The sequence below is a fragment of the Pseudochaenichthys georgianus genome, chromosome 10, assembly GCF_902827115.2.
Source record: "Pseudochaenichthys georgianus chromosome 10, fPseGeo1.2, whole genome shotgun sequence".
Lineage (NCBI taxonomy): Eukaryota > Metazoa > Chordata > Actinopteri > Perciformes > Channichthyidae > Pseudochaenichthys > Pseudochaenichthys georgianus.
The window spans coordinates 17,986,270-18,013,773 of record NC_047512.1 but is presented as its reverse complement, the minus strand read 5'-3'; the positions used below and the strand labels follow the sequence as shown (position 1 = coordinate 18,013,773).

General features: G+C 40.5%; 1 protein-coding gene across 5 annotated transcripts in view; it reads left to right on the top strand.

The window, feature by feature from the left end:
- Nucleotides 1-25,773, top strand: part of mid2 (midline 2) — a 170,703-nt gene extending 144,930 nt beyond the window's left edge. For all 5 annotated transcript variants that reach the window (XM_071204628.1, XM_071204627.1, XM_071204626.1 and 2 more), the window contains 3 exons: nt 2,328-2,489; nt 20,936-21,143; nt 21,442-25,773. In XM_071204628.1, the coding sequence (XP_071060729.1) occupies nt 2,328-2,489; nt 20,936-21,143; nt 21,442-21,865 (794 nt within the window). In that variant the 3' untranslated portion in view covers nt 21,866-25,773. The remainder of the gene's footprint in view (nt 1-2,327; nt 2,490-20,935; nt 21,144-21,441) is intronic.
- Nucleotides 25,774-27,504: the final 1,731 nt, after the last annotated feature.

The window sequence follows — 27,504 nt, the reverse complement described above, 5'->3', positions numbered from 1 at the left end:
GGGTATGCGCATTAAAGTTATGTGGAGGCACCAAGAGATAGATGCAGGTGAGGCATTGTATTGCTTTTATTGATGCACAGCTACTCACAGAAACACACACACACACACACACACACACACACACACACACACACACAGTCTCCATTAACTTTATATTGCATCATCAAAGACAAAAACAGCTGCAGTCTGTTTCCTCCTCATATTGACTCCGACACAGACACACACATATGCTGCACATACTGTGTGTGTACACCCACCCACACACACACACACACACACACACACACACACACACACACACACACACACGCACACACACACACACACTCTTGATGTCTGAATGTGAGACACAAGTCGATCTTTATCCCCCTGTTTCGTTTCAGTCTCTTTTTACAATAGCTTATTCAGCTACTGCCCCCCACACTTTGAAGTCACAATGCTCTCCAAAGGCAGCAGCACTCTGCTAGTATCAGAAAGCCTCTTTTCAGTGGTAAAAGTAGAAATAGCAGTATTGCTGTGTTCTGACCTAATTTGATTTTCCAAAAAGGGAGAGGTGCTACGGAGATCAAAAGCTTTAAAAATGGAAAGCAGCATGAAGTCGTTCTCGCTCGTCTCTCCCCTGTATCTCTTTTCGGCAGCTCACATAACATTGGAGCCTACCTCATTTCGACAGGAACGGCTAAACTGACAGGTGGGATCATTTTGCAGTGGGGACAGCTGTTCTAGTAGAACAACATAATTGCTTTTTGCAGGGATCTTATTGACAGTTGAGAGCAAGCTGAAAGAAATGCAGATATTACTGCCAATCCCGAGATACCAAATGGATTGTGTACGTGCACAAGAAACCTCTATTAAAATACCTCACTTTTTCTACTCCCTCCTTTTAAAGGAAGATCAAAGTCCTCTGCAGTGATTTCTTTGTCAGAGAAAATCTGGTGGAAGTCGGCAGATGTGTAAACATGCAGCCTTCACTCTTAACAGTCCCCTCCCCTCATTTATTCTTAAAGCCGCCTCACTTTTAAAGGCCTTATTTGCGTCCTGTGAAGTATTTATATTTACAAGCAGACTCTTGGCTATTACTTATGCATGCTGTTGCCATCTTGTTCAATAATTCACAAGAAGGGACAAGGCATGCATGGCCCTGAGAGCTCTCTCCCTTTCAGGATTTTTATTTCCCTGCAAATCTGCAGGGGCGAAGAAAGATAAGACAAAGACAAGGATTGTTATTCTACCTTCAACTCTGAAATATGAACTGCAGCTGTAGTGATTCTAAACAAGATGCTGCGCTAGTTATTGCAGAGGTTTAATTGAATGCATTCGTATATTTTTTGATGGCTGAAAGAAATGTTAACCCTGGCTCTTACAGTTTGCTTATAAGGTATATATTGTGTGTCTGTTCATGAAGGAATTTGTTGTCAAATTGTTGCTGAAGCTAAACATTTTTAATAGCTCTGAAATTAATAATGCAATCATTTTTATTTCAGTAGTAAAGTAGCAACTGTCAGCCATTCCAAAAGTGTTAAATATGATGCCAACAACATCTGCCCTCTGCAACTACATATTAAATGCACACCTCTCACCTTGAAGGTTCATATTTAAAATCAGACAAACACTACTTTATGAAATCATATGTTGTGGGTTAGGGAAGGGGTGTGATTCAGTCACTGCAAGTGTAAATTACTCGACGTTATGAAACACTACAGGACGGAAAAAGCTCTCTTTTGTACACGCGGGTTTCCTCACCTGAGCTGAGAATCTGCTGTATCCTTCGCAGTCGGCTGCAGCTGACAGACTGTAAAGACTTTGTTTTGAAGCAGGTGACTGCAGAGCTAACTCAGCCATTGCTAAGTCTCAACTGCAAGCTGCTCTAAATCAAAGAGCCCACCTACTGGGGTCATGTAGGTTTGACTCACATTTCCTTACATTTGAACATTAAAGGTATCGCAGTCGTTTGCCCTAAGGCGCTTACTACACATAGTCTGTCATGGAAGTACCTTGTTCTCAATGGGGATTCAGCTTAGTGAACACACAGTATGGCCTCAGGGGAGAAACCAAGGTAATCGTGATGGAAAGGTAATGGGGTGGATCAGTATGTTCACATAAATGTTGCATAACATCGCAGATTGTATGGTCTCTGAGCTTCCTACTGTGTGATGGATCACTGTGTTTGGAGAAAAGATAACATCTGGTTGGATGTAGAGAATAGTGTTTTTCTCTTTTGAACATCAACGTAACGTTTTCAGTAGGACGGTGCTTACCCCTAAAGACATAAGCAGAACATGGTTACTCATGCTGTGTGTTTGTGTGTTTGTGTGTGTTTCTGCCAGGTTTGTACAACTCTGCAGACAGCTGGATGATCGTACCTAACATCAAGCAGAACCACTACACGGTGCACGGCCTGCAGAGTGGCACCCGTTACATCTTCTTTGTCAAGGCTATCAACCAGGCAGGAAGCCGCAACAGTGAGCCAGCCCGCCTGAAAACCAACAGTAAGTGAAGGCTGCTCTGCCTCTGAATATTTACAAGCCTTGTTAATTAGTTTTTTTGATATTTAGTACACACTTTTTACCGTCTGCATCATTTGTGCAACATAACATACAGACTGTCCCTAATCAAGGTTTTCTTTTACTTATAAATGATGAACAAATAAGTAGCAGAATCAGACCTAACTTAGATTAGATTCTTATCAATATGTATGGCTTGCTTTTGGTTTTCAACCTGAATGTAACGGGATATATATGAAACACTTATTTGTAGTCATGAAAGTAATGTCTCATTGCCCAATGTGTCATGTGCCCAAAATGAGACAACCTGCATGAAAACACACCTTTTGCTTCTATATTACGAGGAGGTTTGAGTTGAGACATTTTCTTAGCAAAGAAATTCCATCTTACATAAAAGTCATCAACATATCTTTGGGTTTGGCATAGATCACACATAATGAAAATGTGTTTCATTTTGGATGCATTCATTATGTTTTTATAGGAGAGTTAAGAAAACGGGGCTTTTAAGTGCTTCTTTTTCTATCATCTCTCCTAAAATCCTGTCGACTTGTCGTTGTTCAAATGCTTAAATTATACTCACCAGACTCACATTTTCAAGTATGAACAAGTGGAGAAATTTAAAATCTAGCAATATATACCCCTTTCAGTGTTTCCCCTAGGTTTACTGCTTTGTGGGGGTGCTGCCTGAGCGTGGGGGGGGGCATTGGGATATTATCTTTTTTAAATCCTCTGGAGCAGAGAGAGGAGCTGTGGACTATTGTTATTGATTAATGCATCAGTGTTTCTTAGGGTCAAAAACACTAAACTCACAACTTAAAATGAAAGCATTTAGTTTATTTAATAAAAGAGCACATGTTCAATGTGAAAAGTGACAGTAGATATAGATTAGTTGCAATTTGGTGCTATATATATAAAAAAAAAAAAATAATAATAATAATTTTTAAACACCTTGAATTTCTGGGGGGGCTCCGTTGGCGGGGCACAGCGCCCCTCCAAGACAATGGTAGGGGAAATACTGCCTTTAATCACTTACTTTCATTTTTCAGTTTGTTTTTTGGGGGACTATACAGGTATCTCTCTCTCTGTCTCTCAGGGACGTTTCTCAGTTTCATGTTTAGCAGAGAGTTTCTTAACTTGTGTTTTTGACATCTTCTCTGCCTCTCAGTCGTACGCTCCTTGTCCCTTGCACATCGCTGTTTCTGTCTCTTTTTGTTTTGTTTATTCTCTGCTGTGGAAACTTGTCCTGCACTTGAACTCCCTCTTATTGAATTTTCCTTTCCCTTAACGGTACACAGTAGCTGAATATAAATAAGAAAGACAATTAAAGGTAGGGTAGGTAATTCACTTCAGAAACAGAAACGTTATTGTCATGGAATGCTCTTAACATCCTGATAGCAATGAATATATTAAATGCTTTGACAAAAAATCCATTAAAAAATGTCATCTGTGGAAGCCGTAGCGCTGTAAAAAGCACGACCAATCATTTTAGCCGGCCCGGCTAAAATAACTGGATGGCCTACCTGCCTGTCAGCCTTCCATCTGTGCACAAACTTATCTCGTGCCCTCATTGGTCATGTGCGCGTTCGTGTGTGTTGGAGGAGGGGCTCTGTAAGGAAGAGGCAGATTTTTTTCAGCTGCGTACTTTCAAATTCTAGCGCACTCGAGCTGGTTTCTACATTCTTACCTACCCTACCTTTAAGCAAACGTTACCAAATTGTCAGTAAATAAAATGAAAATATGCAATACATTATTAAAGCTAGTACACTAAGCACATATTCTAAAAAGTGCTTAGTAAAGCATAACCAGCAGATCTCAAGTGAAGTCACATTACTTACTAAATATTCCACACCCCAATCTCCGGCTCAACTGTAGCATATAAAAGGTTAAAACCTCAGCAAAAAGTTAATTTAGGATTTGCCTCAAGGGAACTCAATGAAATTGTAACATCTGTCCTACATTGGAACAGCAGTGCAGTGAAGCTAAAGAGGAGTTGATATGCCAGCTGTCAGGAGTCTGGCTGTGGCATTTAGGATTAACTGTAATCTGGATTCACTGTGTGGGTAAAATAGGTGTTTGAGAAACTGCAGTAGTCAGAGGATGATCCCTCTCTCTCTCTCTCAGTCACCGACACAAACAAACACCAACTCTCTCTCTCTCTCTCTCACACTTTACCGTTACTCACTCTTGCCCTCTAATCAGTCCAGAGGCCACAAATAATCCAACCTGCCAGCGTCAACACTAATGACTAAGAACTAGGGCTGCACGATATTGGAAAAAACTGACATTGCGATTGTTTTCCCGCAAACCATCCTTTCTTGAACTGTAATGCTATACAATTGGTATTTTTGTAACTATATTTAACCGGATGAAGGATTTTAGTCACGGACGTCTGGATCTTAAGTTATCAGAGCAACAAGCTGAGCTAGCTCGGTTAGCAGCGCCGAACTGCCCTGGAGAAACACATGAAACTACCTTATTCAGTGTTTTTACCTTTAATCACCGTTTGCTTTGGAGATTTGATTGTGATTGGTGGTTTGCTGTCACTCACTCAAGTACCCCTGACATGAGAGCCGCGCAAGTTTTCCTTTTGTAGCAAGCAGCAAAATAATTGTAACATGACGTGTTTGAGTTAATGTACCTACTTAATATCGCACGTCCTAAAAAAAAAGTCCTGCGATTATCGTCACGACACGATATATATCGTGCAGCTCTACTAAGAACAGACAAGAAGAAATCTGAGTTTATTTTGCCTTACATTACCTTAAAAAAGTGCAGCTTCAGCTAATTGGCTCTCCATATCGCAGCTTTACTGTTCCCTCTTGCCGCTCTCAAAGGGACATTGTTGGCCTCGACAGGCAGCTGCTTATTGCTCTTTGAACCCGATGTACATAACCTGCTCAGGATCAAAGGGCAGACAGACACAGAAAGTGACAGTTGTCGGTGAACAAAGTGGAACCATCAGCAGCTAAAGAGCCAGAAATGTCTTTCAGTGGTTCTGAGACCCAAAATATAAAGGTAAAGGATGTGAATCAATCAGCTGATCACAAACGTGTTGTGTGTGTCCAAATGGTAACTTCCAGAGATCTGAGATCTAGGCTAAGACACATTTATGGCCATCCTTCAATCTGTTGTCGTTTCTACAGTTTTCTTCTATGTTGCTTTTTATATTGTACTTGGTATGTTCTCTTAGTTTTTTCCACTTTTTACTTTAATTGTCATTCATGCAGCACTCTGATAAGCTCATGCTGTGTTTAAATGCGCTCCAGAAATAAACTATACTTACTTTATTGTATGCTGCCCTTATAAAAAGGACCATTATTGTGGGAATGTTCTCGAAGTTGGTTCCAGGCTAATAGGACACATCGGAACACTTTTAATTGTCTACCCTTTTTACGTTCATATTCCCAATTAAAAATACTTTATAGTTAGGAGTGATAAGGGTCCTCTCATGAGAGATCCACCACTACACCTGTCCTGTATTTGATACTGCCATCTGGCACTTTAAAGTGAACTCCAATCGCTCTGTTTCCAACAAGCAAACGCTCCACATGGCCTCGTCCCAAACGGGCACTGCAGCGGTCCATCAAATAAACCCAAGCCCTCCCATCTGAATCTCTGCCCCCCCAAGTCAGAATCTTCCAGACACACGCTGCCTGCGGGTCATGGAGCGTGTCAGAACTGTAACTCTTTTCTTATGGCATTAAAGTGGATTACTGCCTCCGTGTGATGTGGGCACGACGTGCACCCTGAGAGGGTTTAGAGGTGAAGTGCAGGGTATCTGGAGCTCACTGAGGCTCATGGCTCTTACTGGGCACGATATAAATAACACTAAGAAGCATTTCAATATATAATGTGCTCCCTTGACACGGATAAGCGATGAGCGTGGATAGATGTTTTTTTCCATTGTTAATATCACATCTGTCATGTGTCTCTCACTTCAGTGATATAAAGTGACACACACTGAGAGTTATGCCACGTTAAAGTTCCACCAAAGAGAATCTGAATAATCTCTTCTTTTGGAAATGAAAATTAGATATTATCTTGCTCTCCTTTTTTTACACTTTTCAATTATAATTGGCTTTATTAGCAAGACAATAGAATGTGTGTTTCCAAAGCATATAGAGAAAGAAAAAAATGGATTGCAGGGCTGAAACAATCAGGGTTATAGTAAGGGTTGAATACAAAATAATTATGAAAAGTGGACAAAGAAATATGTGTTCTTTCTTAGCTCTCGTTAAATTCATGTCGGAAGCTCCAAGTATATTTGATTTTCAATCACACAAAACTAAATCTGTATCATATTTGTACAAAGCACAGAGACCATGAAGTTGAGTTTGTTGAATATCATCTCTGCCTGTTAGCAATATACATAAATGTATTCTGTAGGGGGGGCGGAGTCTATTTAACAGCAGCAACATGAAGTTTTCTTTAGTCCAGTTAAAGTTTAGTAGTTAAGTTTTAGTGCACTGCTATTAAATAACCCCCCCCCCCTCTCCTCTGAGACTCCCACTGTCTGTCATCTTCTTCTCTGACATCCGCATGTATCGGGGGAAAACTTGTCCACCCACTGAAGTTTGGTTTTAGATTTCGAGCTGCGATTGGCACCCGGCATTTCTCTTTGCTATAATGACTTTGACAAGTCATCAAAATAGCAAACAAAACATTCAATAATTGTACTCATTATTGAGATTTTGTGGTGTTCATCGTGTCACCTGCATCATGTGTGTTAGCTTCAGTCTGTTCATTTATTTCTATTTTCTCCCACTCTCTACTCACAGAGGAATTGGTATTCAGATGAACGTGCCTCACTCATCTGTTCTGGTGAAGCCAAGCAGTGTTTTTTGGATTCAAAATGGGTCACAACGAAACTGATCACAAATATCTCCGTTTGACAGGCTCATTAGGTTTGTCTCTCGAGTCTGTTGGTGAACGAGTTGGAGTAGCGAGCTTTTGAGCTGAGAACCACAAGTTCTTTCCATGGCACTTGAAGTCTCTCTCTCTGTCTGTGCCTAGATTGGATGGTTTCGCTTTCACATCTTTTAAGATGATAGGCTCTGGAGGCTTTTAGCCTAAGCTCATCATATATTTCAGGCAGAGGCTTGCTAAGCAAAGCAGGCAGTGACAAGTTGCACAGATACTGGAAAGTCGTGCATCAGTACACTCATAAAAGCTGTACTGTATGTGTGTAAAACAAATCTGAATGCAGCGAACTGTGCCAATATGGTACGCAGAAGGCAAGCACAAGAGTGAACTGCCAGAATTGTTTTAACTGAATAATGCGAATTAAAGTAAACAGTAGAAATCTGAACTCTCTGTAATCAAAGATGTTGCAAGAGAATACTTGTTCTACTTCAACCTCAGAGGACATCATCAATGCACTCAATGCTTAAGAAGAGCTGATTTTGAAGAGGCATTGTTAAAGTCTGTTGTTTCAGTTTCCTTGGCCTCAAACTCTCTGTGTTCCCATTCCATGTCCATGTCCAACCCCTCTCTTGGCACTCTGTCCTCCCTTACCCCTGGCTATGGCATATGATCCCTTCTTCTGGTGACCTCTCTTCAATCTTGCCGTCTGTCAATTGGTCCCAGAGGTAAATCTTTTCATCCAAAGATGTCACAGCTTTTGGTCTCATGGCGAGGAAAGGCCAAATATGCTTTCCTGTAATCGCACACAACCCCAGGGCTTGTGTACAGATTTGTGGGTATGTAAATGTGTGTGTGTTTGTCTGTTGGAGAGGCAGAGAGACAGAGGAGAAACAAGACAATGTTTTGTCTGTCTGCCTCCAAGGAGCAAACTCAGCATCACTATGAAAACACCTGGAGTATCTTTACTTGTTGCTATTCATGCAATTGTAGGAGAAAGGTCAAATGCTACAACTTACAGTACATACATATCAGGGTTTCCGCTAGGATCTTTTCTCGCCGGTCAAATGTCCGGGCAGAATTTATTTTACGGGACAAATTTGAAACTTACCATACATTTGAAAACTTACCATATTTCAATAATAATAATATGAGCAGATATGCTGATGTTTAAAACTCAGTTCACAGGGCTCATTTTTATATTGCTTCAGTTTATAATCGTAACAGATCGAAAAATTCAGATTAATTTTTCAATAAATTATTCCACAAACAACAAACAACATAATTATTACATTCAAACAAACTACTTGTAGTAGATGAAGTACATTATTCAAAAGTTTACATTAACTTTGGATAATAACACGGGAGAAACGGATCCTCTCTTTTACCCTCTCCCTCTCTCTCTCTCCTGACAGCCCGTCTGTATCTCATGCCAACACACTCTCACTCCCTGCTCATGCAGCTCCTGCAGCTCACTAAACAGAGGGCGGGGCTTCAGGTGATCATGCAGAGCTGCGTGTCTCCGTCAGACTCAGCAGCTGATCTGATCTCTCTCTCCGTCCGGTTATACTTCACTCGCGTTTATGTACATATCGATCAGATCCAGCTCTCCTGATCGGCCTTTATAGAGAGCACCGATCAAACTATTAAGAGTGAATATCGGCCGATCTATCGGAGCATCCCTAATTATTACCAGACATTTTGACCGGCAGGTTTTGAATTTACCGGTTTTTAATCAATTTTACCAGCTAAAAACCGGTAATTACCGGCTAACGGAAACCCTGATACATATAACGTTTTGATACTTTCAGTTTTATAGTTAAATAGAACTTACTCTAGACCAGTGGTTCTAAAATGGGGGTACGCGGACCTCTAGGGGTACGTTGGAGTACTGCAGGGGGTACGTGAGATTTATTTTATGTTAATGAAAAAAAAACGTAATTAATGCATTTAAACAAACTACTAATAGTAGATTAACTACTTTCTTCAATAGTGTACAGTAATTCTGGATAATAAAATGGGAACAATAAACGGGGTGCTCTCTTTTCCTCTCCCTCTCCTGACAGCTCGTCAGGCTCGTGCAGCTCGCTGAACCTGTAATAAGTGACCCGACAGTAAAGAATAAATATATGTATAACTAGTTTAGCTAGTTCCAGAGTAGATAAACTAGCTAAGTGTGTTAGTTAGGTCTAACTGTTAGTGTATTTTCCTCCGCTCAACGGTCCGTCACAGCGGCGGAGCTGTGATCATGCAGAGCTGCGTGTTCTCCGTCAGCAGCAGCTGATCTGATCTCTGATCTCTCTCTCGCGTCCGGTTAGACTTGACTCGTGTTTATGTCCAAATCTATCAGATCTAGCTAGTTCTAGCTAATGATATGACGGCCTGCTTATCAAAGGACCTAAACAATAAGCGTTGCTTGGCAACGGCGTGTGGCCGCAAAGTATACCATATGTTTATATGAGGGGTCAAAATCCCATGCTCATAAAATGCTCATATATCTTTTTCTCTTCATTCCCCACGCCCCAAAATAAATAAATTAATGCTGTCAAAATGATCGCGTTAACGGCGGCAATTAATTTTTTGAATTAATTGCATTAAAATATTTAACGCCCGCCCCATACATGCCACCAGTGGCAGCGCCAGGGTATGGCTGGGGTAGGCTACACCCAAAGATTTCCTCTCAACATTTAATATTCAAGTAAGTACAGCCGAATCATCACAGCCCACAAAACCTATTACCGCCGCAGATGGACCAAAAAAGCGTTTGAAAAAAAATCGCGGGGCCGCTCGCTCAGTGAAACAATAACAACGAAACATGGAGGAACAAAAGTCTGCGTTTAAATCGCGTGTGTGTGTGTGTATATGTGTGTGTGGTTAAAACACATCAGCCTGCGGTCGCTCTTTAGTCTTTAGCCTTACTAATGATTATTTCTGAAGGTACACACAGTGAAGGTGGCGCGCTCGTCTTCTCAGAGGCTGAGTTAACCCTCCCGCTGCCTCCTGGCGCTGCAGAGATTTCATGAAGTGAAGGAGGTTTTCCTTCTATAAAACAGCTGTGGGCAGCAGATACTGTGAGAGTCACGGACATGAATTCATAGATCAAGGCAGACTGGTGCACACACTCTCCTGTTTTGCCAATCCGGTGCTTAAACAAATATAGCTCTACACCCCTGGCCGAAATGTCCTTAAAATGATGTCCGAGTTCGACATTTTAATTCATGTCCTGCCAACACTGGCAGGACAGAAGGCGACACGCCCGTTCTAAGCCGTGTCCCTCACTCCTCACATCCCAAGCTGCATCCCCAACAATTGTATTATGTTGTTACATCGTTTCAGATGTGATGTTTCAGTTGTGCTCTTGATAAGCCATTAAAACAGTAAAACACGTTCAGTTTCCTTTTGCTTTTTGTGTCTCCTGTTCACCAAAACATACCCATCTGTGATGGAAAAAGAAAGTAATCCAAAAGTAATCTAAAAGTAATCTGATTACCTTTTTTAAGACACGTAACTGTAACTGTATTCGGATTACTTTCAGAGCCATGTAATCAGTAATCAGTAACTGATTACATTTACAAAGTAACCCTCCCAACCCTGGCTACACCCATACCAAGAAATGGCTTAGCCCCACCATGAAAATGATGTTAAAGTAAGCAAAATAAAGTCCGCCAACTCGCGCCGAGAATTGCACAGACAGCAGTTAGTAAGATTGATTTCAGTAGCCACTTGTCTGGAAATACCGAAGACCAGAAACGGGTTTGAAAACTTTTGTCACGTAGTGATCGTCTTCTCAATTGAACGTCTTTGATAATGTCTTCTGGCCAATCAGAATCAAGATAACGGCGTGGTGTTGTTGCAGGATGTCCCGACGGAGAATACTTTTGCTCATGCTTTTGCTGTAGTACAGGGCTGCACACAACTGGTACGCAGGTTATGTGCGTAATCTGAAATGCGTACCGTTACTTGTGTCACAAAGCGCATTTGGGTACCGACGTACTTGTGAAGCTTTTCCAGAAGGCGGTTAGATCACCGGACGACAGAGTCGGTCTCTGTGTGCACAGACAGGGCTGCTGTTAACGTCTGTCTGTATAACGGACTTGTGCCAAAACTACGCCAACCGGCTGCGGAGCAAGACTCCCCCCTTCACTGGAGAACTGCGCTAAAACAGCTGATCACAACGTTCACACTCTGTGGTCACGAAGTACTCCACTAGCCCCCCCCTGTCGAGTTTCCCGAAGTACTCCCCCGTTGATAGAAATCAACACGTAATGAATTAAAGAGCCTGTGACACGGTTTTCCCCCATCATCCAAACCCATCAATTTGAGTACATATTGTCCCCTTGAAAACCGTTACTGAACTGATTTTGGATATTTGTACTTTGATAACCATTAATCTGCCTTCAATGTTGACAATTTTCTGGATCTTCTCGCGGATTCTTCAAGTCCCGCCAAATGATGGGTGACGTCATTGCGGGCACAGCACTCCAGCTGCACCGTCCAGGATCCCAGTATCTGCATGTAAACCTTTATATATATACAGTCAGATGTAAACGCACGACGGCGCACACAGCAGCAAGCTCAGACAGCGATGACAGGTTAATGTTGAACGTGTCTGAGAGCTCATATGAGGCTGAAGGATCGGTTTATGTTGTATCTGTTAGAAGTTTAGGAATTAGGTGCGTCAATATGGGCGATCATACGGTCATGTAGCCAGTGGTGGAATGGGACTAAAAATCATCCCGGGTCTCTCGACCGGCCCACTTCGGTACCGCTAGTAAATTGTCAACGGGGGGAGTGGGGGATGTCAGGGGCGGCGGGTGCTGTAGATAGTAAATGTAAATATGTGAATATTTGTGTCACTGCATCCTGGTAAAATACAAATATAATGTATAATGTCTGTGTCTTTGACATTAGCGCTGCTAGCCACCTGTGCCCTGTACTACGAAGCCAGTTCAACAGACCCTGGATATGTTTGAGTAACAAACAAACTAACAACAACAAACTAACAAACGAGATCTCGCTAAGCGGTCCTACGACGCTGGTTATCAACTCGGTAAATCAAGCCAGGGTTTCTCTCTCCAGCTGAGAGCGCGTTCACGTCTAAGACACGAGTGGATCTGACTTTAATTACATTTGTCTCGAGTGTTTCGTCAACATAATGTGTTGCTTAAAATAATACTTCTGCATACAGTATGTGACACTGTGAGTGTTGCACGGCCAGATGAGGCTGGAGAAGCGGACTCAGATAAGGAAATATATAATATATTATGATATTATATGATCGATGATCTGATTGATGATGTAATATGAATGATAAGTGCGACACGTCGGCGTCTTCTCTGCATACGGCAGTTTAAACTGTATTTCCTTTATCCTGTAATATGACTTGAGAGATTTAAACTCCGCACACTGAGTGGATCTATTTTCTATAGACGCCGGAGGCGGGCAGCGTCAGGTAAAAGAAGTTATTTAGCCTTCTCAAACCTGAGCCTCACGCGCCGCCTAGGGGGGATGTGCTAGTTACTTATCCGACCGGCCCACTTCGGTACCGGCCCATCGGGATTCGTCCCGATGGCCAGTCCGCCACTGCACCCAGCCCACGTAAACTGTCAACGGGGGGAGCCTCGCTGCTGGGAAACGGTGGACCTAGTGTCCCGATCGGAGTGGGAATAATAATAATAATCCGTGCATTTTATCCATTAATTTCCCCAACATTGTGGTAAAAAAACCACACGTTTAATCCATGTTGTTGGTGTACTACAACTACAAAAAGCATCGGTTTGTTTTCTCATCAGGAAATGCAGACCGGCTCAAACAAACGATCATTTAATGTATCATATGTTCGCCGAATTGACATGAAAGCACTAATAAATGTAGTTTCATCCACTTGAGTTTACAACTACAAAAATAATCGATTTGTTTTTATATCACATCCGACGGGAGGAAATTCAGCAGCTCTCACTCCCGATTTTTAATCCTAATGTAATCATCATCTTCACCACGATCATTTATGTTTATGTTCGCCAAATTGACATGAAAGCACTGACAAATATGAATATACTGTAGTCAACTTCATTAAAACGTTATTAACGTGCCTAATCTCAGTAATTCACCATTTCTACGCATGACAACACACTTTGTCCGTGTTTGGCTCTCGAAGCGTTCCCGCATTGACGTCTCTTCCGGCTTCCCCCAAAACTTCAAAATGAGTCGAAGGAATTTCCCCCGCGATGTTCGAAATTATTGATATTTAACGGAACGGTATCGCTTTTTCTTTTTTAAACTGACGGTTCGAGATTACTAGTAGACCAATATTTCATTGCACAACAGTTGTTGGGATGCTGTCACAGGCTCTTTAAGACCCCACTGTTTGATGATTGATAGGTGCTCTCTTTCATTTTGACACACAGAAAAATGTTACAATAAACATGTTAAATGGATATATCCGCCTTCTTTCATTTATCTTTCCATTCCCACAACAATATACATAAAGAAATGACATATTTTGGACATAGTTCGAATGGTGATTAATCATGATTAATAAATTTTTAAGCTGTGATTAATCTGATTAAACATTTTAATCATTTGACAGCCCTAAAATAAATATACTAATTTTAGGAAAAGTAACGAAGTTTGAGCAGTGTGGGTTTTATATTAACAGAGTGCACACACACTAATAGATACACACACCCACTCTTCTTGATTGCCATCTTTTTCATCATACTTAATTCATAGGTGTTTCAAGGAGCTGTGGGTTACTTCACACGTGAGAAACTACCGGCACGGTGAATACTACAGCATCAGTGCCACTGTTCGCTGGGAGCCACTCAGCGTTTGATGAACGGTTTCACTGGAGCGACGTTAGAATGACCTTAAAAGCTTTTGGAAGCGTTAAGACTTCACAACATGATTTTAAATGTTGTCTCCATTAAGCCGAATGAATTGCATGAGACACAGCAAAAGGTGGAAGCCATTAGAAAAACACTCCTCAGATGTAGCATCCCACTCCTGTTACATTGCCGGAGTGGAGAGTTAAACAAAAGGATAAAAAAAGCAGAGTCAAAGACATTTTCTTTTATTCCTTTTCAAAACGCAAAGTGTAATAACTGCAGTTTGCCTCCCTGTCAGAATGACAAAGATCCTCATTGAAGCTCACTAAATTGTAAGTACAACTTATTAAAAAGATCAGTTCAATGCAACTAATGTCGTCTTAGTGTTATTGCATGATGTTAAAATTGATTTTCCATGAATTTAGTGATGGATTGTAAACATTTGAAATGTAGCATAAGTGTTTCTCAGTTACAATGTTGTTGTTTTAATAGATCAGACAATGATGGTGCAGTGCTGTACTGTACCTCTTTATATAGGCATGTTGTCCCTAACCATTTTTTTGCGCTGATCAGGGGGTACTTGGCTGAATTTTTTTTTCAAAGGGGGTATATTATTGAAAAAAGTTCGAGAACCACTGCTCTAGACCTGCTTTATTATAATAAAAAAAAGACATGAACATCCAACTTTTTCCAACATTGGAGCTTTAAATAATAAAAAAAAAAACTTTTAAATGATGTCCAAAATAAATTTGATTTAAGAAATCATGAACAAATGAAGGTAAAGGATAAAAAAAAAGTTGAATATCTCATGGCAGCCATAAACAGAGGAAGTCTGTTCCAAGTCATGTGGAGCACTTCTACTGTGTGAAAAAAGTTATACAATTATTTTGTGGCTTCAGAGAGAGCGGCACAAAGAAAAGGAATAAAAGAAAATGTCTTTGACTCTGCTTTTTTTATCCTTTTGTTTAACTCTCCACTCCGGCAATGTAACAGGAGTGGGATGCTACATCTGAGGAGTGTTTTTCTAATGGCTTCCACCTTTTGCTGTGTCTCATGCAATTCATTCGGCTTAATGGAGACAACATTTAAAATCATGTTGTGAAGTCTTAACGCTTCCAAAAGCTTTTAAGGTCATTCTAACGTCGCTCCAGTGAAACCGTTCATCAAACGCTGAGTGGCTCCCAGCGAACAGTGGCACTGATGCTGTAGTATTCACCGTGCCGGTAGTTTCTCACGTGTGAAGTAACCCACAGCTCCTTGAAACACCTATGAATTAAGTATGATGAAAAACATGGCAATCAAGAAGAGTGGGTGTGTGTATCTATTAGTGTGTGTGCGCTTGTGTGTGACCATACTTCTGCATTTACCTCAGAGCGAACTGTGACCAGGTTTCTACACGCCTGTCCTATAAAGTGAAGGGAGAAACCTAAAAAGAGACTGAGAGTGTATGAAAGTGGAGTAAAAGTGACAGATTGAGAGTGAGAGAAGGAGAGCGTTCAGTGAAAAGAAGACACCAAATAGCTCTTTGCAGATATGAGTGTCTGCAGACATGAGTGCCCTCAATCTACTGTTTTTTACCCATTAATACAGTCCATGCTTTAGTGATGCACACAGCAGAATAACACTATGCCCGTCCAGCTACAGCTTCTGTACCTTAAGTCAACAGTCAACGCGTGATTGTATTAAAACACGGATAAAAACATTTAATTTTGGTCGTAAAAATTAGGTTTTTAAATGTTTTTCTCATTTACCCTTTTTACAACTTGCATAACTACATATGATTTTTTTAATGAAAATAAAATGAATGTGGCCTTTCTAATTAATTCAAATCCAAGGATCCAGTTATTTAACATTAAAAAGTGAAAGCCACATCTTCTGGTTGATAGCATAATAATCATTATATTTTTGTCCAAAGCAACTTATTTTAGGCTTTTATAAGCATCAAATTAAATTAGGGTTGCATCCGAGTTTGGTTACAATTCATTAGAGTGGCGGCTGACAGAACAATAGACCCACGTTAATAAAGACGGCTCTTATTAGACTGTGCCCCGTTTGTGCTTTTGAATTGGTTGTCTGTCTCAGTAATTCATTTATACCTTCAAGAAACAAATATGCAGTGGGAGAGAAAAGCAGTTTGTTAACTGAGGAGGGGGGGAAAGGGTTCAAACTTAAACGTTGTCATATCAGCAGCTTTTAGACTGCGACAGTTGTTTGTCAGTATTAGCATGCAGGAGGTGTCCGTCTGTGGTGTCTCTCCTCTGGTGTTTAGTATTCTGACTGCAGGCCAGTGACAGGTCTGGTCAGAGGAAGCAGTCTGTACTGTTCATAGTGTCTGAAATGATTGCGTGCACAGGTGGAAGTTTAACTACAAGATGTGTTTTCCTTAATTATAAATTCAGCACATGTATCCATGCCAGGAACAACTGTTATTATAGATGTTCTGGAGTTTCTGTAAAGCCTGTGAAAGGTTGTTTTTACTTGTTGATTATATGCACTGCTGTTTGGTTTTCAAATGTCATTTAACAGCAAGGTAAAACCTCGATTAATCTACCTAAAATGTGAATGATACATTTGAAAAGGGGCCAAATCGGGCTCGGCTGAGGTATGATTGTGTGCTTTCACTAGGACCAGATGCCTCCTCGTAGCACCTGTCCCACAGTGTAAAGCCTGCCAACATCAACATCTAGTTTTGTCATGTTGTTGTACAAAGCTGCAGGATGGTGTGAAGTAGGAGTACCAACCACATTCAGGCTTAAATGTGTCTTTTTTTTAGCAGCTCTATTGTTTACAAGAGAAGTATTTTGAGTGAACATATTGTGAGTGGCAAAACAAAAGGCTAATCTGAAAATGTACGATGCTGACAGTCAAACACTGGACTGTTGACTTTATAACGGCCGTCATCCTGTTGGATAACTATTCAGGGCGTCCATATTGTGTGTACGAAACAGGGAGTCGGCAAACACCCTAGAGTGTGTTTGTGCGTGTGTGAAAATGAGTCCCTGCATTGTGTAGGCAGCTCAAATCCAGACAGAGAACATCACTTGTCAAGGTGCCCCAGGGGTTTGTGTACCTCTTTACTTCCTGTTAAAGAACCTGCAATAATATTTACCCAGCACGCATCTCTGATGACAGTCCTCAAGCTGCCACACAGCCCTAAAGCAAATATTAGGAGGTGGAGACGAGACGAAGGTAGATGAGAGAAAGGAAGAGGAGAGGGATGTCTCATGAAATAGTGGTATATGATGCACACTGTTTCATCAGAAGGCATGTCACTCCCTTTGCTGTCTTCTTGTGTTTCCTGACTTTGTTTACTGTCAAATGGAGGAAATTGATGTTGACAAACTGTATTTCAAAAGGAGCAAGAGTGGAGAAGTAAAGATAAACTGGTTACAAAATGTTCGTTTGTCAAGCATAGATAGGTCCTGCTGTACTAATTAACAAAAAAAACAGCTCCTTTTGGTTTCATAATCTCAATAACTCTTGGATTTTCTGATTTGTTGAATGGCCCAAAGTGCCTTCCTTCATCTACCAAGCGGGTGAAAATGCCAGTTGGCGGGCAGGTTGTTGTTGTTTTCATTCAATATTTTTTCATTTGTTCATTTTTCTCCAAGACAGATTGTGGGCAGTGCACCTCACCAAGCTACCCTAGATATTATTTTATAATGCATTAAAGCCCTTTTTATCTGCAATACAGTAAGAACACGTGTAATGATAAAGGAGTACAAAAAGACATTAAAAAACAAGCAGAGTTTTAGTGAATGATTGATCATTAATCCAGATCTGTAAAGTAACTCAAAGGTATTAAATACATGTAATGGAGTAAAAGTACACCTTTTACCTCTGAACTGTAGTGGAGTAGATGTACAAAGTAGCATCAAACTTTCCTTCCAAAAACACTTAATCACTGAGTGAATTTCTTAGCAGACCCAGAAGCCTTACTGAACTTCTTTTTTTTCTAGCACTGGTCTCTGAAGACTCTGCCGAGTTCATTAAAGGGTGAAGTCGGAGAAGATCAGTGATTGCTGTTTGTCTATGCTCTTTACCACACAAAGACAATTTCAGTTGTTATGGTTGTGTTAAACCAAGTAAAACACACTGTCATGAATGCCTGCTGTGCTATAGCCATGTTACATGGTGGATTAATTTGTAATCTCACCAGTGTAAATCTGTGTTTTTGTACAGTAGTCAGCACTGTAGGGTTAAATACCACATTACATATGGTTCAGTCAATTAGAAGCCAAGTGACGTGCAGCCATGCATTGTAATGCCGGGAAGGATCTGTAAGTTCAACAGAGATGTTGAGACCTGTGAACAGTTATAAGGTTGTTTTGGAGCTTTAGAGAAGTCCCTGATGCTGCTGCTTCTACTGCAGTAATTGTTTAGTTATGCAGTCAAATTGGATCCCTTTTTTCTATCTCCCTCATTACAGAGGCAGCTCAATCTCTCCCAGCTAAAATGTGGGAGCCAGGGAAAAAAGAAAAACAGTGAAATTGACTGAATTGAAATAAAGTCGATTATCCAGATGCTATCCCACTGCAAGTATTCCAACAAGGACTCTGTGAAATGAAGTTGGAATGAAATTGCTTTATATCAATGTCCTCCAGACAGTAGTTCCTTTTATTTCCCCCCTCTTCTTTTCTTTCTTTTTTTGTGTTTTACAAGTTTCCATTAAAGACTTCCTATTTCGTAACAATGCCCAGCTTCAAGGCAGTTAAACAGGGAGCACTTATCACCTTAGCAGACATTTGGATACATCTCTAATTGCTACTTTATTGCAGAGTCTGAACGATGGTCTGAACAGACTAAAGACAGTCACTGCCAAGGAATCCATTCTGTGGGATATATTCTTTTGTTATCTTCTTGTGTCTTTATTTTCTGTAGTCTACAATCTGACAGTACGGGATTGAGCATGTATATATGTGCAGTTGCAGACAATTATGCATTCAAGGTTGTAAGAAAGTTTGAAAAAAGGTAATTTTCCATCTTTCCAACACTATGGCAATTTAAACCGAGTTCTTTTAGCAATCCACTTGCCATTTTTCCTGTGCAAACCTCCAAATTCAGTTTCATATTTGAGCACCCTACCAGCCTCGTACCAACAAATGTATTCTGTCATGCGGAAAATGAATATTTTAAATCTGAGCTTCCTGCTGGCATTCAAAACATTTCCACTTGGATTTTTACTGTATTTCTGCTTGTGTGTAGGTCGGAGTTGATGCTCTGTGTATGTCTCCTTGTCCTCTACCCCTTCCCCAACCTCGGGCCCGGCCCCGGCTCTCAGGAGTCATCCCCTGGAAAGGCATGACAGAGCCCCAGTGTTTGGAAATGGCTGCGCTGGCAGCGATAAGCAGTTCAAAGAAGAGAGCGCATTAATGTAATTGGCTGCCAGCAGCACATTGGCCTCGTCGTCTCATATCCACACGCGGTAACACACACTCACCACACAGATTATTGGAGGAGAGTGTGTGAGAGAGGAGAGAGGATAGAGAGGATGAAATGAGAGAATGGGGGAAGAGATGAAGGGAAGGACAGATAGAAGGAAGAGAGGAGGAGTCGGGGTCCTCATTGTGTCGCTCATTAAGCTGTGGGAGGCTCGGGGGGGCTGAGAGATGAGATGAGAGGTGTCACAGTGAAATGTCAGGCCTGGATGGGACGTGGCTGACCTCCATGAAGCCCACATTCACACAGATTACGGACATGGAGAGGAGGAGAGGGGATCCTGTGCCCAATCTTTGGCCTCATATTATCCCCTCAACTTCTCCTCTCCTTCTCACTCCCTAACTCCTCTCTCTCCCTCTGCCACTCACCTACTTTTGCCCTCTCAATTTTCCACCCATTACATCCAAATTACTGGTGTCAGTGCAAATTGAATAGTTGCAACCAGTTATCAGCATTTCCACTGAATAGCCACGACGGCTCCTTACTGCAGTGGAAGTGAAGGCTATTTCCTTCAGCTAATTTCCAAGTCTGTGTGATGGTAGGCACAAAGGAGAATGCCGGGTGGCTTCCTCTGCTGTTATGAAATGTTTTCACCAAAGGCTGCAATAGGCTTTGAAGTTTAGACTCTCGCCGTTGTATTTCGAACATTCTCTACTTCTGTCTCTCTCTCTCTCTCTGTGAGTTCTCTGCAAGCACTACTTTCTATTTATTTTTGTCTTTCGCTGTCTCTCTCAGTTAATATGCTGTTCTAATTTGTATTCTTTCTTTCTGCTCACCTTTTGACCTTGTTGTATCTTGACGATATTGGCGGGGGAACAACATTTTTTAATCATGTTAGATTTCATATTTTTGCATTGGGTTTTTGTTAAATAATTAAAAAAGTTTTGTAGCTAAAAATATTTCTAGAGCCAAGGCAACTTAAAACTTAAACTTGCATAACAATGCCAGTTGCTAACTTCTTCTGTACTGGGATATCCCATAACGCGATTCAAAAGAATGGAAACTACTTGTGTCTAAGCGAAGGCATGGAGTTGTATTAGCCTGGATCTAAGTAACTCATTTCCTTTTGATATATTATTCTTAATGTAGTGATTGTTAATCACTTTTGGTCTCCATGTATGTTCATGTTATTTTTTATGAACTCTGACTCTAGATGTAGGTTGCCATTTTGCCCAAAAAATAATTACATTTAGGATCTTAGGTAATCAGGTTAATGTGATCACTATCATTATAACAGGCGACTTTAAACGCCCACACACAATAATAATAGACCATTTAAAGCTCAAAATGATTGTCTTTTCACAGGTCAACCCTTCAAGTTGGACCCAAAGACTGCCCACAAGAAGCTGCGTCTGTCCAACGACTGTCTGACCATGGAGAAGGACGAGAGCTCGCTGAAGAAGAGCCACACCCCGGAGCGCTTCAGCAGCACAGGCTCCTATGGGGCAGCTGGTAATGTCTTCATTGACAGCGGGTGCCACTACTGGGAGGTGCTGCTTGGAGCGTCCACATGGTAAGAAAAAAAGCCTGCAATGAGACTCAATAAACTGAAATATTTTTCTTATGGGAGTTTAAATCTAGGCTGTTATGCAAACCCACTTTCAACAGACACACAGTGTATACTCTTAGCCTATTTGGGTTCTTTCACTAATTGGCTCTGAAGTAGACCTCTTCATGCAGGAAACACCCAAAGGGCCTGTGCCGATCTTATGTGTCCTCAGCATGAGGTAGCTTGACTGTGCAAGTAGAGTCATTAAGGAGCACACTAGTTTCAGATCTCTAATGCATTCCAAAATGTTCCTTCCCTACAGGTATGCCATCGGCGTAGCTTACAAATCAGCCCCGAAAAACGAGTGGAGCGGCAAGAACTCGTCCTCATGGGTGTTCTCGCGCTGCAACAACAACTTTATGGTGCGCCACGATGGCAAGGAGATGCTGGTGGAGGCAAGCCTGCAGCTGAGGCGGCTGGGTGTCCTGCTGGACTACGACAACAATTCACTGTCCTTCCATGATGCCATGAACTCCCAGCACATTCACACCTTTGAGGTCTCCTTCCTCCTGCCAGTTGTTCCCAGTTTCATGATCTGGAACAAGTCAGTCATGATTCTCTCAGGGCTACCCGTCCCCGACTTTGTCGATGGTTTGGCCTCCGATCTTCAAGAGCAGCAACAGCAGCAGATGGGCCTGTGCCGACAAGAGTCACCATACTTGACTGGGCTGAAGAGCTGCCACTGAGAAAAGCCCATGAATGGCCGAGCAGAAAGTCCACTCAGGCCTAGGGACATTGACAGTGTTCTGCTGTATCCTCTGCTTTAAGAGAGGACCAGTTACTTTCTTATGAGTTTAGAAAGTGTTGGAGATATGCACACCAGTCTGGAAAAATGTCAGTCCTGTTAGTTTGTGGCTATCCAAAGCTTTGCAAATCCATCAGTGAATAGGAACAAGGTCTCTTGACTACAAATGTTAGAAGAACTACAATTCACAAGATGCCCTGGAATAGGTGAAGGCAGGGATGGACATCTGGGTTTATGACCATTTAAGGTCTCCCTTTTTGATCTATCTTCCTCCCGATGCGACCCTTAGGCAGATGATCAAGGAGGGACGGTTCACATCAGCCATTTAAAGTTACAACATGTGAATAGTGAAATAATGTCTCCTATGTATTAAATTACAAAAAAGGAAGCTCAACAATGCAGAGGTAAAAAAATGTGATTGAGGGATTCTTCCTCTGACTACAGATATTAAATCTTTATTCCAAATGTCAATTTTTGTTTCTTAAAGGTGGGGTAGGTAATTTTGGAGAAACCAGCTCGAGTGCGCTAGAATTAGAAAATACACAGCCGGGAAAAATCTGCCACTTCCTTACAGAGCCCCTCCTCCAACACACACGAACGCGCACATGACCAATGAGGGCACGAGATAAGTTTGTGCACAGATGGAAGGCTGACAGGCAGGTAGGCCATCCAGTTATTTTAGCCGGTCTTGCTTTTTACAGCACTACGGCTTCCACAGATGACATTTTTGTATGGATTTTTTGTCAAAGCACTGAAGATATTCATTGCTATCGGGATGTTAAGAGCATTCAATGGAATATAACAAAAAGTGTATCTCGAGCCGGTTTCTCAAACTTACCAACCCCACCTTTAACAAGGCGATGTGACCTATGGATCATGTGACATGTCATGTGAACTAAATTTGACAAAAAGATATATTTAATTTTAAACAAATAAGTGGCTTTAGGAGTCGTTTGAAGTTTTCTTGCTCAAGAGTTAGATCTAAAAGATCACAACCACTCATCTGTGTATATGAGGCTAGACCTAGAAGTTTTCTTAGTTTAGCGTAGCATAAAGGCTGTTCCTGTCTAGTAATTCCAGCACATAGCTTTGTGTAAAACTACAGTGAAACATTTACAAAAGTTAAAAAAATGTCATAGAACATATTCATTCCCAAGCTTTGCACGTGCTGCAGTACGGGGTTTTTTGCCTTTGGACAGAGCTAAGCTACTTGTTATTCCATCTTTGTTCTAGGCTAAGCTAACAGCTCGTTGGCCTTAGCTTCATATTTAGCATAATGAAACATGAGTGGTATTATCTAACTTTCAACAAGAAAGCTTATAAGCATTTTTCTGAAACATTTCTTCCTTTAGATGTTGATGTGCCTTTTTGAGTCAGCTTTATTGTGTAAAGTACATGCTATCATCATGCTAACACAACTACAAGCTAGCTGGGCACGTTTTGAGATGCACCGCATCACTGTTTATGTGTTGTACCCCTTAGTAGCTTTAAGTGGTCATTGCTTAAGTCTTTTCCTTGATCTTCCTCCTATATTTGACACCGCAGTCTGGTTTGTGTTGCCGGCTGTAGCTTCCTAAGTTTCAGGAAGTATTAACGTTGTTCCCAGACATTGATATGATCGTAGCGGGCAGATTTGCATCATGTGACTACTCATCTTGTAAAATAAGAGGTTTATTGAATATTAGAGGAAAAAAGTGTTATTTATGACAAAAAATATGGTTTATAATTCATCTCAACATATTAATGATGCACTTTTTCATTGACACTATTTCCCCTCTATGAGTGTTAAAGTAGATGGAACTGCGTGACAGGGATGTAATGGGGAGGGAAAGAAACAACTTTCACATCTGCTGGTTGTGTTCACTATGAAAAAATCAACATCATCCATTTTTTTCATTTAATATCATATTTAAAAAATACATATATTTATGATCAAGAGTTATTGATGGTTATTGAATATTACCCATAAATAAGTGTATTCTAATAAAGCACTTTTCAAAATATTATATTAACCTTGATGTCCTTAAACAGAAACCCCTTAAATGTTTTTTCACTGTGCTTTGAACACTTTAAACACAACCCGTGACTTTCCCTCCCCATGGCTCTTTTGGATAGCATATACTACCTTTATCTTGTTTAGAAAAGGGATATGATTATGGTGATGTTTATGCTTTTTTATCATGATGAAATGATAAACTAATAACTGTTCAAAAAAAAAACTTCACTTTGTTTTTGACTATTCAGGGAAGGATGGGGTTAACACTTAACTTGCTGTCTGTCGCAATGTCATGGCATGATTGTGTTTTCCTCTGTGATTTGTTAACACACATGCACATACACACACAAACCTACACGTAATGTTTCGTTTAGGTTGGCTTTATTGTGATAAATGCATGAAACATTGTAGGATCCTACACCACTTCACTGGGTAACTTAAGGAGCTTAAAGTCCACTAAATCTTGTTTTTCATCAGTCATGACTTGTCGCTTACAATAGACTTGACCTCTTTTGGTTATTGTTCACTTTTCAGATAGCAGCTGAAGTTGGAACATACTTTTTATTTGGATTCAAAGGCACAGTGTGGTTTCTTTCTGGCTTGGCATTCAGGTAGTGTCTTTGATTCAGACAATCAAATGTATACCACAGTTAATGCAGATTTAAGTGATTGTGTAGCATGAAACAGGGTTGAGACAATTGAGGTTGGGTTGACAAAAAGCAGGTGTGTTACATATTCTACCAGCGTCTCAAAGATTTGACACCTACTGGCCATTTCCACTCTTTTATGCATCACCACATACATGCTGTCTAAAGTCATGTAACATTTGTGATGACAGAATATGATTTGCTCGACTTTAAAAAAACAGGCAAACACACTGATTTCAATCATATGCTAGTTACCATATGATACGTTCAAGCAAAAGACCAAGTGATGTAAAACTCAAAGCAATAGAAAAGTAGTGAAAATCTGACATGTCATAGCCGCCAGTGCAGCTTTTATTCTGCAGTGGTCATTTAAGGTTACTGTGTGATGGAGGTATTGATGTTATAAGTGCTACAGGCAACAGAGATAATCCACTGGTCAAATGCAGGAAGAGCTCCAGTATGAAAAGAGTTATTTTGTTCTGTCAGGGAGATTAGTAGATGTTACCTGACTTCCAAATATCCACCCATTGTGTTGAATAATGTCGGTCACAGACTCGAAACAGCCAAATGCTGATTTGTGATCCAGACAAGCTCAACTCATCTGTGCAAGCGTGTTTGGCTGGGTCACTGCATGATTATGTGACCTTGCTGCAGGTTCATCAATCTTTCCTTATCTTCATGATGGGGTTTCTTATCTTGCGTACAGCATACGTTTTCTTTTCTTTTTCAAAAAATAAACCATGACAAGAACACTCAAAAACGAAATGTTCATTGCCATGCATATCAGATATTTTGCAGTGCTCTTTCTTTCTTTGTGTCACAAGTCAATACAGTAAAATATATATGGTGAATGATTTTCAATAGCTACCCACTCCTTGTAGTGCAGTGTAATACCCTAGAGACAATACAATAGATTCTCCTTTTTGCTTTTTGTCTGTGTAACTTGGGAAATTATTTTTTACAACTCATGAGAAACACGCTCCTCTCCTTTTGGCACTTGGACCTTGATAAACAGCACAAAAATAGCAGCGTTGCATTTATGCAAGGCTGTCTGTTTCCGTAGATATGAGAGATACTTTTAGCCAGAGAGGAATGTAAATCATAGGGGGAAATATATATTATATAAAGTTGTATAATATACAAAATATATATGAACCAATGTTATTTATGTGAATTTAAGTCCAATTAAAAGTCTGATCCCAAATGTGTTGGAGTCCCGATTGTCTTTGTCAGTTGTGTTGCTTTACTTCTCTTTTTTTGTCATTTTTTGTAACTGCATTCGAAAATAGAACTATTTTTAAAGGTTTGCGGACAGTATATACTCACACAAATGCATTGACATACTTATATACGGCCACACGCCTGCACCTACAAATATTAACTTAAATAAGATGGTAAGGGAAGGCATTGCCAAGAGCTCTTCATTTTAGATATTGATGGTTTAATGCCTCTCAACTTGCAACCTGGCTCATGAAAATATAAAGATCTGTTGCAAATCTCCTTTTGAGAGTCATATCATGCATGCAGAGTGTTTCTAGACTCTGGTGAGTATATGGATACCAATTTAAAAATGAATGGTTAAAGGCAGAGTAGGCTGGGGGGTCATATAGAGCTCAGGGAGGGGATAGTTATACTACGCCCTCTCCCTGGCACGAGAGCCTCATTACTAAAACATAGCACTATAGTGCATGGGGCCCTACACTGTCTGTAAGCACGGCACACACACACACCTACGCACACTGACCCATAAACAAAAAGCTTTATTATTTTGTAGATTTTTTTCTTCTGAGGCAGTCAAATGTTAAAATGTTCAAGTGAGACCAGGGGGATCTTCATCATAAAAACTGTTCAAGGTGTTGATATGCATATCAATTATTTTTTAAGAACAAATGTATTTTGTAAATATAGCAACATACTAATAATATGGTGCTATCAAGCTGACCCTACACTAACTCTGGCTGAAGCGATGATTGCACATATTGCATCACACACATACAGCATACCCATAACCTGGATAGTTTGCACCAAATCTGTTGAAATATTCAACCTAAAACTAGAAAATATGATAAAGCAAAAGTGTATGTCCAAAAACAGTCGAGGACCTAGGGGTGGTTTATTAATTTGAAGTTTTTTATATATTTTACTTAAAGCTGGTCAACAATGATCTACACAGAAGCATTGGAACCGCACTACGGGCTTTGATTTTTATTCCCCAAAGATTCTGAAAACGTTGATGTTGACATCATCAGTAACATCACTAGTGAAAAGGCAGGATGTTTAAAATTTGAAATATCAAAACTTACAAAATAAAAGACACAATTGAGTAATAAATTAACGTTACAACATTTTTGTTTAACTGCATCCACTTTAAGTATACTGTACTGGATTGTCAGGGAAATTATTGTAATTTGTATCTTATTATTGGTAAAGAAAGACAGAGTTCAGACATGACACTTCCAACGCATTAAATCCAATAAATGAAAAGAGAGCATTTAATTGATTCTTTCAGTCAGTACAGTAAGTCCTCTGCCTTCCAGCTCACTGTACCTTCTGCCCGCCTGATCACCATGGGGTCACGAGCCTTCAGCCACTCTGCCCCCCGTCTCTGGAACTCTCTCCCACAAGACATCCGCAATATGGACTCACTCCCAACCTTCAAATCCAGCCTGAAAACACACCTTTTTAAACTGGCATATTCAATTTCTTAATCTCTGCTAAACTGATTGTTGTTTTTAATTTTTTAAGTCTTGTATTACTGTGTGCTCTTCTTTAATTATGCTCTGTAAGGTGTCCTTGAGAGTTTTGAAAGGCGCCCATAAATAAAATGCATTATTATTATTATTATTAAGTCGGGAGAACATGCAAAATCTGATATTAATCTACGGGCACCAAATGAATGATGAAAATATTGACTTGGGTCCTTTCTTAAGGAAAATC